The sequence below is a fragment of the Denticeps clupeoides genome, unplaced genomic scaffold, assembly GCF_900700375.1.
Source record: "Denticeps clupeoides unplaced genomic scaffold, fDenClu1.1, whole genome shotgun sequence".
NCBI classification, from domain to species: domain Eukaryota; kingdom Metazoa; phylum Chordata; class Actinopteri; order Clupeiformes; family Denticipitidae; genus Denticeps; species Denticeps clupeoides.
This window is the reverse complement of record NW_021630069.1, coordinates 357,018-373,010: the sequence shown is the minus strand read 5'-3', so window position 1 is coordinate 373,010 and position 15,993 is coordinate 357,018. Positions and strand designations below refer to the sequence as shown.

Below are 15,993 nucleotides of genomic sequence, written 5' to 3'. Positions count from 1 at the left end.
ATGTAAGAGGACAAACCAAGCATGAAGCCAAAGGAATTGCCTGTAGACCTCCGAGGCAGTATTCTCTAAAGGCACAAATCTGTGGAAGGTTGCAGAAAAATTTCTCCTGGTGAGCACTGAGGCATCAATCTTTTGCAAGTGGAAGAAGTTTAAAACCACCAAGACTCTTCCTAGAGCTGTCCTGCAACCTAAACTCTCACTCCTTAGTAAAAGGCACATGGCAGCCCATCAGGAGTTTGCCAAAAGACTACTGAAGGACTCTTAGACCATGAGAAACAAAATTCTTTGGTCTGATGAGACAAAGATTGAACTCTTTGCTGTGAATGCCAGGCATTGCTCATCACTGGGCTAATACCATCCCTACAGTGAAGTATGGTGGTGGCTGCATCATGCTCTGGGGATTTTTTCAGCTGCAGGAACTGGGAGACTAGTCAGGATAGAGGGAAAGATGACTGCAGCAATGTGCAGAGACATCCTGAATGGAAACCTGTTCCAGAGAGCTCTTGACTGGAGTGACCGTTCGTCTTTCAGCAGCACAAGGACCCCAAGCATACAACCAAGGAGTTGCTTCAGGACAACTCTGTGAATGTCCAGAGCCCAGGCTTGAATCTGACTGAACATCTCTGTAGCGATCAACTTTTATTTTAATTATAATTTTAATTTATTTTTCATTCAAAAATCATGCAGAAACAAAACAAAATGACATATAAGAACAAATGAATAGTCTGGTTTGCCTTATTTTACAGTATGTTTGTTTGTAAACATACATACTGTACAGACACATAGATATATGCACACATCTTCATGCATATATGGACTTGTTAAAATAAAGATTGTGTATTTCTCATGACAGCTTCTTTATTCTGATCTTGATCATCTGATGTGTCAGATGGTTTGCCAGAACCTCTTTGGAGCCGATCGGTAGTCTTTCTCCATGGCCTCACCGAACTCCTCCCATGCCTGAGATTTTACCTCGGCAACTGCTAGTGCTGCACCCTGCTTGGCCATCCAGTACCTGTCTGCTGCTGTAGGCCCTGTAGGCCTGCCCTGTAGGCCTCCTTCTTCAGTCTGATTGCTTCCCTAACCTCTGGTACGGGGGTTGCCACCACGACTGGCACCGAGCTGCCTCAACAATCCCAGAGCAGAACAAGGTCCATTCGGACTCCCCCGCTGCTCTCAAACATCTGCCAGAGGTGGGAATTCAAGACCATCTTGACAGGTTCTTTTGCCAGCCGTTCCCAGCAGTCCTTCACTATACTGGTCTGCCAGGTCTATGTGGCATCTTCCCCGCCATCTGATCCAACTCGCCACCAGATGGTGATCAGTTGACTGCTCCGCTCTGCTCTTCACCCGATTGTCCAAAACATATGGTCGCAGGTCAGATGATACGACTACAAAGTCAATCATCCACCTGCGACCTAGGCTGCACTGGTACCAAGTATACCAATGGCGCATAAGCGCAAACAACAGTCAGGAAAGCTACCCTCTCATCCCCCGGTGTAAACCCAACAGGCTGAGGGAGAGGTGATGTCCCAACAGCCAGTTTCCTTGTCCGCCAGATCGGACTGCCAAAACTCCTGCCTCGGTCTGCCACTCGATCTACATTTTTTTTTTTGTAAACATACATACATTGCACCAGACCCTTCATGTTCCTCCTGCGGGTGGTGGGTCCACAGATGGATGAGCCCATGTATCTGGTTTGGGCTGGGCCCAGCCAGGCCCCATGGGCGAAAGCCCGCACGCTCACCCCAGGCCTGGCTCCAGGGTGGGACCCCGGGACACAGACTCTTTGTTGTTCCTTCCATGAAAGATCTTCTGAGCCGTTCTTTGTCTCACCCTTTACCTAAGACCAATTTGTCATAGGAGTGTCACCAAGTGCCCCAGACAACATAGCTCCTAGGATCATCAAAGCTCTCAAACTCTCCTCCATGATAAGATGACTGTTCAAGAAGGAGTCTCCTAGAATCACTTAATTGTAAGTACCTAAAATGGTCCTGGTTACATAATATGTAATCTCCTGAAAGGTCATGAAATGCCCATCTTTTATTACTGTACACAAAGCTTGTTATTGCGTTCCTTATCCACAGTTTAAGCGTGAAAATGTTTGTCATAAGATTGGAGCACTCTCTCACTGATTGTACAAACAGGCATAAATACAGACTTGAAAAGGAGATCGGAGTGGCAAAGAGGAATTATTACGATAAGCTACAAACTCAGTTCTCTGGTGACACAGCTTCTGTGTGGGGAAAAGTCTGAAAGACATCACCAGTTACAAGTCACCATCACCCAGCACTGTGGAGAATCAACAACTGGAAGACAATCTGAACGAGTTCTCTTGCAGGGTTGAGAGAACACCATTCACACCTCCTACAACCCCCCTTTCACCCACTCCTGCTGTATCGCTCAGTGAAGATGGGGTGCACCAGGTCTTCAAGAAGAAATTGAAGTGATTGTCATACACTGCAGCACTGGACATGTTTAACAATCTTTGCCTAGCTATGTGTGAACTTGCGAATACAGAGAAGGAATTTAACAAGTCGACAACAAAAACATTTATTTCGTATGTAGTCCAAAATCACATACAGAATGTCTCAATGGGCTTTGACACAGTTACAGCTGACACCCCTCACACTCCCCTTGCTCCCTTGGTACCTTTCATTCAAGTTCAAGTTGAGCTTTATTGTCATTTTAGCTATACGCATGTTAGACAGTACATAGTAAAACGAAACAATGTTTCTCCGGAACCTGGTGCTACATGTAACATTTAGGCAATTAAACAAACTTACATACTGACATAAAGTGCACTTGTGTGCAAACATGGGCAGTGCAAGACAAGGCGCAGAGTAACAATGTGCTGCCCACTGATCACCAAGGGTGATGGTTAAATGCAGAGAACACATTTCGTTGTTTGCACCATGTGCTGTGTATCGCTTCACTTTCAGTCTGTAGCAGAAACTCGTCAACTGGCTGAGAATTTGCTAATTCTTGGTACCAGTAAGAGCCCAGTATGAGACACCTACAATAATAAAGTACTTTAGTATGAATCAGATTATGATTACAAATTATGATTTACCAACAGTTGTGCGTCATTTGTGGTGAGGCACCCTATTGTAGGGACTGTTCATTTTTCTGAATGAAATGCAGTCACTGTGCAGTCCTAAAGATTACATTTACATTTACAGCATTTATCAGACGTCCTTATCCAGAGCGACTTACAATCAGTTACAGGCTACTACCACCCCAGATTAACAACTTATTTTTGGAGTTACCAAGGAGGTTTAATAAATCAATTAATTTGGCCGCGGAGCATTTAATTAATTTTGACAGGAAAATATGGTCGCAAATAAGATCGCCCCAAGTGGACTCAATTACCCACAATGCAATGTATTTTTCAAAAGTAAAGTCGCGTCTTGTAACATAACACCAATCAATATTCAGGACAATAAGACAGGAAGTACAATTTCTGGGATTATCTAAAGTTGGACAACATTAAGATGAATATTTTGAATTCAGGCGGAGAACTGAAAACGCAAAAATGAAAAATAATACCCATGATGCTCAGCGGTGTTGTCGCGGGCTTTGTTCAGTTTGAACTTCCTGAAGAACGGAGTTGTTACTCAGGTAGGTACATAGCGTCCGGAAACAAGCTTTCATTATGTTTCTGTGTGCCGACGATTCTTTTAAAAAGTAAAAACTAGTTTAATACTCACCTCTGTGTCTCGGTGGTAGTGGCCAAATGGGTTAGACACTCGCCTATGAACCAGAAGACCCAGGTTCAAATCCCACTTACTACCATTGTGTCCCTGAGCAAGACACTTAACCCTAAATTGCTCCAGGGGGACTGTCCCTGTAACTACTGATTGTAAGTCTCTCTGGATAAGGGCATCTTATAAATAATGTAAATGTCAGTAGTTTTGGTAAAGTACGCTTATTACTGCTGTTGTGTGGACGCAAGGGAATGGATTAGAAAATAACCGTCATCCTGACTAGTCAGGTTACACTGTAGAACCCAACGAGTATAAGTGGAGAATATTAATTAAGTTGTTGTATAGTAATGTTTATAGTAATGATATTGGTGTTCTGTTCTTTGCACAAGGAACATGAATTGCTTTTTAAATTTGTTGTATTTTTCCTGTAATACATATGGTCATATGAATTGTTCATATTCATATCCAATAATAAGGAAATGTAGTAGTCTATGATACACTGTAATTCTTTTCAACATTTTTAAAACACTGCTTAAACACAAAATGTTATTTTGAATGAATATGTACTACTGCTAGTGTGGATAGTTAAATTAATAGATCAGTTTTTTTTTTTTCTACATACATATCTTTGCACATTTGTTTACACTGTCTTTCATAAAGACTTTTTCTTTCTTTTATGTCTCTCCAGAATAGAGAGAAATAAATGAATTTTGTGACTAGGATGCATCTGCTGACATGAAGTTCATGAAGGACATGAAGTTCATCTTTGATCAGGTTTCACTGGACAGCGGGACCGTTGATAAATCTTAACGAAGGTCAGTCGCACTCAAACGGAATTTTCTTTTCTAGAAATTCTAGAAAAAACGTTTTTCCAGACCTCATCTCGATCTCCCAGCTTACTGTTATTTCTTAATAACAGTATAAACTGAGGAATGCTCTGCTGTCTTCTCAGCATCACAGATTTTATCATTCAGAATATGACTTTCTAGATATTTCAAAGTGAAGTGATTGTCACATGTGATACACAGCAGCACAGCACATGATGCACACAGTGAAATTTGTCCTCTGCATTTAACCCATCACCCTGAGTGAACAGTGGGCAGCCTTGACAGGCGCCTGGGGAGCAGTGTGTGGGGACGGTGCTTTGCTCAGTGGCACCTCAGTGGTACCTTGGCAGATCGGGATTCGAACCAGCAACCTTCTGATTACGGTGCCGCTTCCTTAACCACTAGGCCACCACTGCCCCTGTAGAACTTGATAAAGGTTTTCGGAAAACATGGTTTATATTCTAGTTTCTTCAAAATAGCCACCCTTTGCTCTGATTACTGCTTTGCACACACTTGGCATTCTCTCGATGAGCTTCAAGAGTTCCCAGAGGTCATTAGCACTTGTAGGCCCCTTTGCCTTCACTCTGCGGTCCAGCTCACCCCAAACCATCTGGATTGGGTTCAGGTCCGGTGACTGTGGAGGTCAGGTCACCACTTTTTGTTAAGTACTTAACACCACGTGTTCATTCATAGGTTTGATACCTTCAGTGAGAATCTACCAATGTAAATGGTCGTGAAAATAAAGAAAACACATTTTGTGTGTCCAAACGTTTGGCCTTTATTGTATATCTGTAAAAAGTGGGCTCATAGGGGCTTAATATAGGAATAATCATTTTGTTTCCATATGAGCTATTCATCTGAAGTTTTCTTCTGACAGGTGTGGTCATGTCATCTCCAGAGATGGTCATTGTGCCATCTGGCTTTTTGCAACGCTGGTTGCCAAGTGGGGCCCGTTCAGGCGTTGTCCTAAATGCCTCACCCAGCAGTAGTTGGAGCATTGCCTGTCAGCCTCTGGAGGAGCCCTGCTTTGAACACTCACCCATGCCTTCATCCATGGGCCTTTCCAGTACAGAGGGACAGGTGCTAGAGCAGCCTCTCCAGCGCAGACTGGAACAGGTATATTCAGAACGTTTGACTGCAGGGGACATGATTTCTCCATGTATGTAAGAACACAACAATAAAATGTGTAGAAAGGAGAATTTCTTCCCCACTGCTTTTCTGCTTTCACATTCCTGAGTAACACATCAGCAACTATCTATGAAAATGCTTTATCTTAAAAAAACTACTATGAATGTAGTAGTAGGTTCTTAAGTACATAATTACACAAAATGTGTTTACCGAGATTGTCTTTATGCTGCCAGTTGCTGGTTGTCTACTGGACTGTGAATAAGTTTATGATGCTCACTAGTTCTGCTATTTTTTTTTATGTTCTCCTACAGCTAAGGCAGTTACAGCGTTACATGCAGGATGAGCTAGAGAACCGACAAAAGGATCAGCACAGGATTATGGGAATCAATTACCATGACACAGGCATGTTAAAAAACACATCCACAATTCCACATTGGCATGTTTATGGTTCATCTGAAATGTCTGAACACATGGTCCTACAGATTTTCCAGAATCCATCCCCATGCCAGTGACTGTTCTGGACCCTCAGTTTCCACAGAGACTAGAGTCATTGTTACAGGACCAAGAGGAGCAGCGCATGCTGGGTAAAATGCATTACAACATTTATTTTGTTTTAGCCCATAATCACATACAGTATGTCTCAATGGGCTTTGACAGACCTTACAGTTGGCACACTTGACCCTTCTGCCCACAAGAAAAAACTCCACACAAAAAAAAACTCTAGGAGAGAGAAAAAAAAAAAATCAAGAAACCTTGGGAAGGATTGATATAGAGAGGGACCCCCTTCCAAGGAAGAGTGACCCTGCATTTGGTGTCAGTGCAGGGTTTGTGATGATTGGTCCAAGAAGAGAAAAAAAGTCTGAAAGGTATAGTGGTGGAAAAGTCCAAAGTGAAGGATCTGCTCCCAGCTGTGACATTCTGTTCTTTGGTACCAGTAGTGACCCCGTACCCTTCTTATGCAGGGGGCATGGTGGTTCATAAAGTTCACTCAGGTACTGCGGAGTGAGACCATTTAAAGCTTTATAAATCAAAAGTAGGATTTTGTAGTCAATCCTAAATTTGATGGGTAGCCAGTGCAGTGATTGTAAGACTGGGGTGATGTGGTCAAATTTCCTCGTTCTAGTTAGAACTCTGCATTCTGAATTAGCTGGAGTTTACTCATGCACCTACTAGAGCATCCAGACAGTAATGCGTTGCATTAATCTAACCTTGATGTAATAAATGCGTGGACCAACTTTTCTGCATCGTGCATTGAGATGATGTTTCTTATCTTTGCAATATTTCTAAGGTGAAAGAATGTTATCCTAGTGAAATTATCTACATCGAATGAGAGACCTGCATCAATGAGGACACCTAGATCCTTTACTTCAGTACTTGGTGAGATAGAAAGGCTATCCAGAGTTATGATGTAGTCAGACAGCTTATGTCTGGCTGCTTGAGACCAAAGTACGAGAGCTTCTGTCTTATCAGGGTTTAACAGAAGAATGTTGGTGAGCATCCACTGTCTAAAGACCTTCAGACAATTCTCTATTCTGTTCAGCATCTGCCTCTTGTATGGCATTGCTGATAAATACAACTGTGTGTCGTCAGCGTAGCAATGAAAGCTAATACCGTGTTTGCAAATGACGTCACCTAAAGGTAACATGTATAAAGAAAATAGTAACGGACCTAGAACAGAACCTTGTGGAACACCAGACTCTACTTTACTCTACTTTTATGAAGATAAATCACCATTGAGGTCCATAAACTGATATCGATCGCTCAGATATGATCTGAACCATGCCAGGGCTGTTCCCTTAATCCCAATAACATTCTCTAACCTGGCAAGGAGAATAGCGTGATCGATAGTGTCAAACGCTGCACTCAGATCAAGCAGGACAAGAAGCGAGATGAGTCCCTGATCAGAGGCCAACAGCAGGTCATTAACCACTTTAACAAGCGCTGTCTCAGTGCTATGGTGAGGTTTAAATCACGATTGAATGTTGTTGCTGTCTAGGTACGCGCTCAGCTGCTGGGCTACGACTTTTTGTAAAATTTTCGTTATAATCGGAAGGTTGGATGTCAGTCTATAATTTGAAAGCTGACTGCGATCAAGATCAGGCTTTTTAATCAGGGGTCTGATGACTGCTACCTTGAACGAATGGTACGTTAATAATTTTAAGTATAGGATTAATAACATCGGGTGCTACTTGTTTAAGGAAACAATTACACCTTCATATAGTCACCATTTAGGCTGCTGATGCTAAGATTGACTTCTGAATTTTTGGGCAGAGGCTGGAGAGAGGAACTCATACCCTGGATCTGTCCTGGAGGTTGAGGAGCCATCTCCACCTTCTGAGGACATGCTAACTAAAACAGAGGATCGGTAATCCATGAGCAACTGATGTCTGTATTCCTGTGTACTGAAGAAATGTGTTCTAGTCCTAAATGTGTAATTGTTTCTTCAGACCTATCAAACCAGGCCTTGGGACAAACACAAAGACTTTTGAGGAGCTTCTGGAGGAGCAGCTGAAACTAGAGGAGCAAAGGCTAGTGGGAAAGGTCAGAAGTTATAAACTCATGAAGTTTTAGAGTGGAAGATTCAGCAACAAGAATATAAAGAGAGCCAGGCTATTTTAGGGGAAGGGGTCATTTTGATTGTAAAATTTAGGCACAAGTTCATTTAAAAAGGGCTCAGTAATATTTTTTTTAAATGGCCTGCAGATATTTATATAGATAGGTTCACCTATCTATGGTTTTGCTTAACTTTGTCCCTTGAAATGAAGTTCTTCTGAGCAGGCTAAATAATAGTTGTTAGAATGCAAGTAGCTGTTACTGTGTGCCAACTTGAATGCTTCCAACTTGACATTTAAATGTTGAACTTCACAGACCCAGAAGGAGGCACCTAAAAGGCCATTTCTCAGGCGAGGGGAAGGGCACACCAGATACAAACTGCACCCCAGAGGGACAAAGACTAGTACGGACAAAATGCACCTTAAATTGGCCTCCTTAACTGGCATTACAGGACAAATAGCTAGTGACCCCAGTGCCAACTTACATAGAGGAGCTGTAGCTGAAGGTTTCATCCCAGGAGGCCAGGCCACCCAAGTTCAACACAAGAAGGAATCTCATTCCCAGCCCTCACCCAACATCCAAGGTGCACAGCAGGCCGGGCAGCAGATGCTGGTGCAAGGGTCGCCAAGGTGTGCTGCAGAGACCTCATTTGAGGTGTGGCAGCGGGAGAAGCAGCAGGAATGTGCTGAGCTGAACGAGTTTGAGCTGCTGGAGGTGGCAGCAGAGGAACTGTCCTTCTCTTCCAATTCTTCCTTCATGCAGGCTCTCACCTGTAGGGGAGGCTGGCAGCGCAGACTCTCCTCTACACCCATGAAAGCTCAAAAACTCAACCAACACATTCCCTCACATGGTGGTAGTGCTGATGAGTCCTTGGACACCTCATTCTGCAGTGACCCAGCTGTTCCATTACCTGTGGTCACACCCCCATATGATAAATGTGTCTATCAAAAAGCGGAACATAATGCTAATGACATTAGCTCTGATGCCAATGTGACGCTAGTGGACAACGTGTTTGATGATGATGACACATGGACTGATCTGTTGGACCATTCCCAATCTGCCATGCAGCCAGAAAAAACACTGAAGAGGAAGGTTGCTGTGGCAAAAGGGATGGGGTCAGCAAATCCTAAGGACTCAGAGGCTCTACCAACTTCTCAGCTTGTTGCAAAACTGTTCCCAGTACTCAGACCAAAACCCAGTCCTCCACCTGTTGTTTCACCCAAACCTCAGCCATCCAGTGCAGAACACAGAGCAGGTAATACATTTCAGGTGAGACTTGCCCTCATGTGTAACATTCACAGACACCTTAACATAGTTTTCTTTTTTCTTTTCAGCCCAGTCGCAGCTACTGCGGGAGCGACTTGTGGAGCTGGAGACCGAGATAGAGCGCTTCAAAACAGAGAATGCAGCATTTAGCTCTCTGAAACAGGAGCAGATCCAGTTAAATAAGCAGTTACGGTAATAACACGTTATTTATACCTGCTGGAACAGCTGTAGAAATAATACAAGATGGAACAGATACAACCTTTGGTTGATAAAATGTCATTTGTTTTGGCAGAAGGGAAAGGGACATTTTTGAAAAAGAGAGGAGGGAAGCGGAGTCTGCCTGGGAGGAATTTAAACGTGAAGAGAGCAGGAAGCTGCAGCGTGAAAAGAAGCTGTTTGAAAAACATGCAGCAGCTGCCCGAGCCGTGCCCAGTGTTCGTGACAGGGAAGAGATGCAGGTAAGAACCCATTAATGAGATCATCTGAAATTAAATTAGCAAAACCTTCAATAAAACAGCATCAGTAGTAGTACCTAATGAAATTTTACTAATTCCAAATGATCGTGTTCATCCATTCCTAAGAGTGCAAACAGCAACGTGCCCTGGACAATATATATGTTGTAATAAATGTGTAATACAGGTAATTTGGGCTGTCAAAAATGCTTTAACACAACTGTGTTTTATGGATGAAATGACTTCATACAACAGACAAAACCCAGTCTTCTGTCCACAAAATGGAATGTGTTGATGTGAATGATGACTTTTTTTTTTTTCTTTCATAACATCTAGACAGGACTACTGTAAGTCATTCAATAAACTCCAACTTCTTCAAACTTCTGTAGCCGGAGCTCTTCACGCACAAAAATGTATGTCCACATTACTCTTGTATTGTCTTCTTTGCACTAGCTTCAAGTTAAATACCAAATTAGCTTCTAGATTCTTCTTCACTGATAAAGATTTGCCTGGTCATGGTCTAGTGTATACGATTAAGTAGGAGGCACAGATACTCGTGCTAAAATGTACAAAGTAAAAGTCAAAAGATTTCACACAAATAAGTAACTTAAGTATTGTACTTTGTTACTATATATATATATATATATATATATATGTGTGTGTGTGTGTGTGTGTGTGTGTATGTGTGTGTGTGTGTATATATATATATATATATATATATATATATATATATAAACAGGTGGTCATAGATTAATTTTCTTAATCTAGATTAATCTCACTGTAATCTTGGAATTAATCTAGATTAATCTATAGTAAACAAAATTAATCTATATTATTCTAGATTAATCTACATTAATATAGATTAAAATGGCTCATTTGAATTCTGCCGACGGCATTCAGAATATGTGTGCTACCCAAATAATGACTAAAAGTAAGTCTTTGAGAACAGGTTTCTCAAGCCAGGTGGCGCATTAGACTAGGGTCTCTCCTGTTTCCAAAATGCATCACAAACTGCTTGAGAAAGCTGTTCTACTATGATAATTGGTGATGAAAATAAATTATGTTCAATAAGATGTACTTATGTTTACCAACTGTTTATTCAGTTAAATAGCTGCATCCATGTTACCACGACACGTTTGATGTGGTAATTTCACAGTTCGAAGACTCGTTCTCGCCCCCTACAGTGCAATTTGGCTAAAATATCAAGGTGAAAGTTATCATAGTGTAGCGGTTCTTTTTCTGCGTTGTGTAACTTTTTGATTTCGTTTCTTGAACCACAAATGATGAGCTGACACCCAAGAGATTTTCTGTGCAAAGTGTATTCTGTACAAAAAGCAAGGTCGCGTCAGAACATCGCGTCACATCGCGTCTTTCTGCACCTCTCTCTACAATATACAGTATTAAAAGAACATAAAAAAATATTCACAAAATAACACACATGCAAAATATTCCTAATATGTACATAAATTAAAAGGAAAGAAATTACTTTTTGCACACAAACGCAGCACGTTAACGCCGATAACAGCCCACCACTCTATATATATATATATATATATATATATAAATAACCTAACTTCTTCTGTGAAGATAAGATGTTCCCCACTATCATTCCAATTTTTAATAATGTGTTGAACTGTTCTTAACCCAGTTTTTGTAGTTTCAGAAATCCCCTTAAATATTTTCTTTGACTGTTTCAGAAGGATCAAATTATTGACATGAATTAACGGCATTAGAGGTGTGAATCTTCAGTGGTCTCATGATTCGATTACAATTTTCAATGCCTCAATATCGATTTATTTATTTATTTTTAAAAACTTATTCACATGATGTTTTCAAATACAAAAGTTAAGGTCTCGTACACCTGTGTGGACGCTTTGAGTTACTACAATGAGCCGAAAAATGGTCTGTGTTCAGTCCGCACTCCCGACTCCTCAAATGGCAGAAAAATATGGGATCAGTTTTGTGCCAAAATTTTGAAACACAACTTTCCTAATATAAAAAAAAAATCTAAAGCCACTTTCAGGCCGAACGCAGCGCTCAAAAAGTATTGTGTTTCAGTACGATGATAATGTCATGTTTGCAATCTCTGGACACTCAGAGAAAGATCAAATTTTCCTCCATTCCTGCTTCCAAGAAAGAAAACTTGCCTGCTTTGATTCTATTGTTTGTGTGGAAAATACGTCATGGAGCAGTGTTCAACAAATGACCACGGTAGCATAACAAGCCCGCTGGGTGCCACACCACAAGAAACTCCTACCCGGAGCGGCGCTGTACTCCGGTCAGGCTGACAGTCACAACCAGCACTACATTTTATACCAGAAAATCACCTAGCAACATCATTATGATGTTATTGCACATCATTATGTTCTGCACACCATTGATGCATTATTGTTCATTTCTGCATCACAATGCATCGATTATACGATTAATTTTGACACCCCTACACTGCATTGGTTCAGGTTAAGTTACTCAATAATACTCATACCTGATAAATCCTGGTGGTGACTAGTCTCAAAAACTTGCCAATTTAACAGGGATGTGTTCACTGTTTATATCAACTGTATGCATGGGAATGTGATTTGTCATTCTATAAGATGCTAAAGCAGCAGGTAGCTGAAGCTCAAGCAGAGCTGCATCGAAGAGAACAGCGCTGGACAAGAACACACTCCCGTCTGCGGCAACAACTGCAGACAATGAACTCGCAAAACCTGGAGCTCAGAGAGCAGATCCGTACACTGGAGAAACTTCGCTTGTCTGCCTGGAAAGCACAGAAAGACCAGGATAAAACCGCCAGCAATAACAAATCAGGGGTGAGTGAGGATAGCCGACTAAGAAATTATATTTAGTTTTGTTACTCTGCTGGGAATATTCTCACAGAACTGTCTTTTCTTTTTGCTTTCTAGACTCTCTCAGTTAATCAAGCAGAAAAACAGATCAACAGTCCTGAAGGTACAACACAGACACACGCACCATTTAGAACAGGACACAAAATCACAAAAAGAAACACCAAAACAGTCTTCAACACAGTACTAATCACCTGCAGGAATTCCTGTCTCACAGGACAAGTCCAGAGGAGAAGCCTTCCTCCGGCTGTTTCTGGGCTTGGTTCTGATACATCACCTGATACTGCAGATGCACTGAAAATAGTGAGTAGAATTTCACTTATAGTCTGGAACTCTATAGCTGAATAATGTTCTCAAAAACGTTTTCTCTCCATGCTTACATTTTTTTTCAGGATGCAGGTGTTGCAAGTGTTGCTGAATTGTGTAAAGAGATTACACATGCAGATGGGAAGGTACTTGCAAGCACACATAGATTAAAGTTTTCTGTTGCTATGACTGATTCACAGACCCAACACATTCAGCACTGCACTTTATTTTCTATTATTTTCTATGGGATGCGCATCTGAAGATTGTCTTGCACAGCAGAGCAGCTGTGTGTATTTGTGAATGTGTATATTTGAGTGAAAATGACATTAATGTGTGCATTTAACTAGAACTGTTAAACAGACAGTACATGCATATGTGAAAAAGCCTTCTCTTGTGCTCAGACTTGAAATAATCTCGTGTGTGTGTGTGTGTGTGTGTGTGTGTGTATAGGTGGAGCGTGTGTTGTCTGATGGAGTTCGTTTGATACTGTTTCCTAACGGAACTCGTAAGGAGGTGTTAGCCAATGGAACAATGATAATTACTTTCTTCAATGGAGATGTTAAAGAGATCAGCAACCAACAAGTGGTGAGATGCACACAACACAAAACAGTGGTACAAACTAAATAATGAATTTTTCATGGTGCTAAAGAAGATGATATTTGACAGTACAGATATATATAATTTAAAAATATTTAACCTTCTGATCATCTATGAGTAGAGCAGCAGAATTCTGATTTTCTATTCTGTGACTTGGGAAAGGAGGTGAACCCCAAGATAGTTTCCAAAATATCTGCTTACAAGCTAATGCAGTTGCATTGTGTATACTTCCCCATCTGGGCTTTGCAGAGAATCACAGAGTTTGGAGTTTAAAGTAAAGTCCACAAGCTCTGAATGTGTTAAATGTGGAGAACATTTTTCTAGGTATATTACTATGCCAGTGCTCAGACCACACACACCACCTTTCCTGATGGGACAGAGCTGTTGCAGTTCCCCAACAGCCAGACAGGTATTATATTTATATACACACACACACACACACACACACACACACACACATTTACCTACTCATGCACTCATACATACATATGTACACACACACACTCACTCACATGAGACGAAAATACACGAAGGATCTGTTACAGTACATAAAGGTCGTTTGCAATTAAGTCGAACCTATATTTGCTGATGCACTAGATGCTTTACTAGTGTGAAGGCCAGTTGTATTGCTTACTAAAGTAATTGAAATGGGTTTTCTAATTTATTAACAAACATAGCGTTTATTGGCGCTATGTCTTGCAATGTGATTGGACAGATGAACCGGTATGTAAAATATCCATATCATATTCCATTGGAACTCCCTACATATATTCAGTTCCATTAATTAACAGCAATTTCCAGATACCATAATATTTCTAAACTACCCTAAACGTATGAACTGTAGTGTGTCTGTAAAGCATTCAAATAAAGAAAAAAGTCAGATGTGGGCATCCGTATCAGAGGCTGATGGCACAGTAAGAAACGATCCACACTGACAGATTTTTGTTAAAATGGTGGAAATTCAAGATCTGTTTTGCCCTCCTCTCATGAGTGTGCTGAGTTTTATGCTTGAACTCTGGTATCTTGTCTGTTCTGTTATTAATGTGACATTAATAACACTTTAGAAAAGCTGTATCCGGATGGTCGTAAGGAGATATTGTTCCCAGATCACACACTGAAGACTCTCCATCCTGATGGCACAGAGGAGAGTGTTCTACAGGATGGCACCATCATTCGGCACAACCCGTGAGTGTGTGTTTTTTCAACCTTGACAAATGGGACATTTTGAACTTGACATTGTGCACAAACTTATGCTTTTCCACACTTTCTGTTTGTGATTCAAACTGGCGACCTTCTGATTACATGGGCCGCTTCCTCAACATCTAGGCCACCACTGCCCTGTAAAACCATACAGTTTTATGTGTGTGGATGTATATTAGATGCGTGTTTGTGTGTTTTGCAGGGATGGCAGTAAAGAGCTCATGTTTGTGAACGGGGAGCGTGAGTTGCACACGTCTCAGTCGAGGAAGCGCATTTATATAGACGGAACTATTAAGACTGTCTTCTCGGATGGACGACAGGAAACACGTTACTCCAGTGGCCGTTTGAGAATCAAAGATCCTGATGGAAATATTGTTATGGATACGTGCACCTAGATGTAATTTCACTTTTTATTATGTTTTATTATGTCAATTTAATAAATTATTAACAAAATTCCTGCTTGGCTCTTTTTTGTTGTTGCTTCCGGCATGTCCAGCTGTGGAAGAGTCAATGAAACCGATGGTACTACAGTCCACTGCGATGGCCTTCAGGCTGTAAAGACATGTAAAGTGCTCCAGACTCAGTCAACTTTATTGTCACCTCACTATATACAAGTATACAGTCACAGAGTGCAAAAAGACACAGTGCAAATGGAATAACATCAAAAAAACATGACGAACATTGTGGACATTGTGCACTGACCCATATAACAGTGCAGGTTGAGACAAACCAGGCAGACAAGTAGCAGCAATATGACAATTTGTCAGTGTATATTTTGTATAACCTGTATGTGGAATATGATATGCTATGACAATAATGGCAGTACTAGTGATATGACATGAGCGGGACATGACATGAGCGGGAAAGATTGCTGAGAAGGAGAGTTGGTTGTCCATCCGTACAAAATCTTGGTGTGACCTTTGATAGTGCTTTTAATTTTGATACAATTAAGTGTCCTCAGTCATACAAACTAGTTTTTATCAATTAAGGACAATATCCAAAGTTAAAGGTTATTTACCACCTGGAGATCTGGAGTGGGTAAGCGGGTTATCACCTCATGGCTGGATTACTGGAATTCATTATACTTTGGTATTGGTCAGTCCTTAACCCATCG

General features: G+C 41.2%; 1 protein-coding gene across 2 annotated transcripts; it reads left to right on the top strand.

The window, feature by feature from the left end:
- Positions 1–3,442: 3,442 nt before the first annotated feature.
- cpap (centrosome assembly and centriole elongation protein) lies at positions 3,443–15,332 on the top strand. Of its 2 annotated transcripts, none has more exons than XM_028968177.1 (18): positions 3,443–3,621; positions 4,396–4,522; positions 5,412–5,650; positions 5,974–6,064; positions 6,145–6,246; positions 7,934–8,027; positions 8,110–8,203; positions 8,531–9,470; positions 9,550–9,673; positions 9,774–9,939; positions 12,528–12,743; positions 12,837–12,882; positions 12,994–13,079; positions 13,169–13,228; positions 13,533–13,667; positions 14,004–14,088; positions 14,744–14,864; positions 15,082–15,332. In XM_028968177.1, the coding sequence occupies exons 3-18, from the start codon at positions 5,420–5,422 to the stop codon at positions 15,272–15,274; spliced, it is 2,784 nt and encodes a 927-aa protein (XP_028824010.1). In that variant the 5' UTR covers positions 3,443–3,621; positions 4,396–4,522; positions 5,412–5,419; the 3' UTR covers positions 15,275–15,332. The 2 variants fall into 2 exon arrangements, with proteins under 2 accessions (XP_028824010.1, XP_028824011.1); XM_028968178.1 differs by lacking the exon at positions 3,443–3,621 and adding an exon at positions 3,811–3,862.
- Positions 15,333–15,993: the final 661 nt, after the last annotated feature.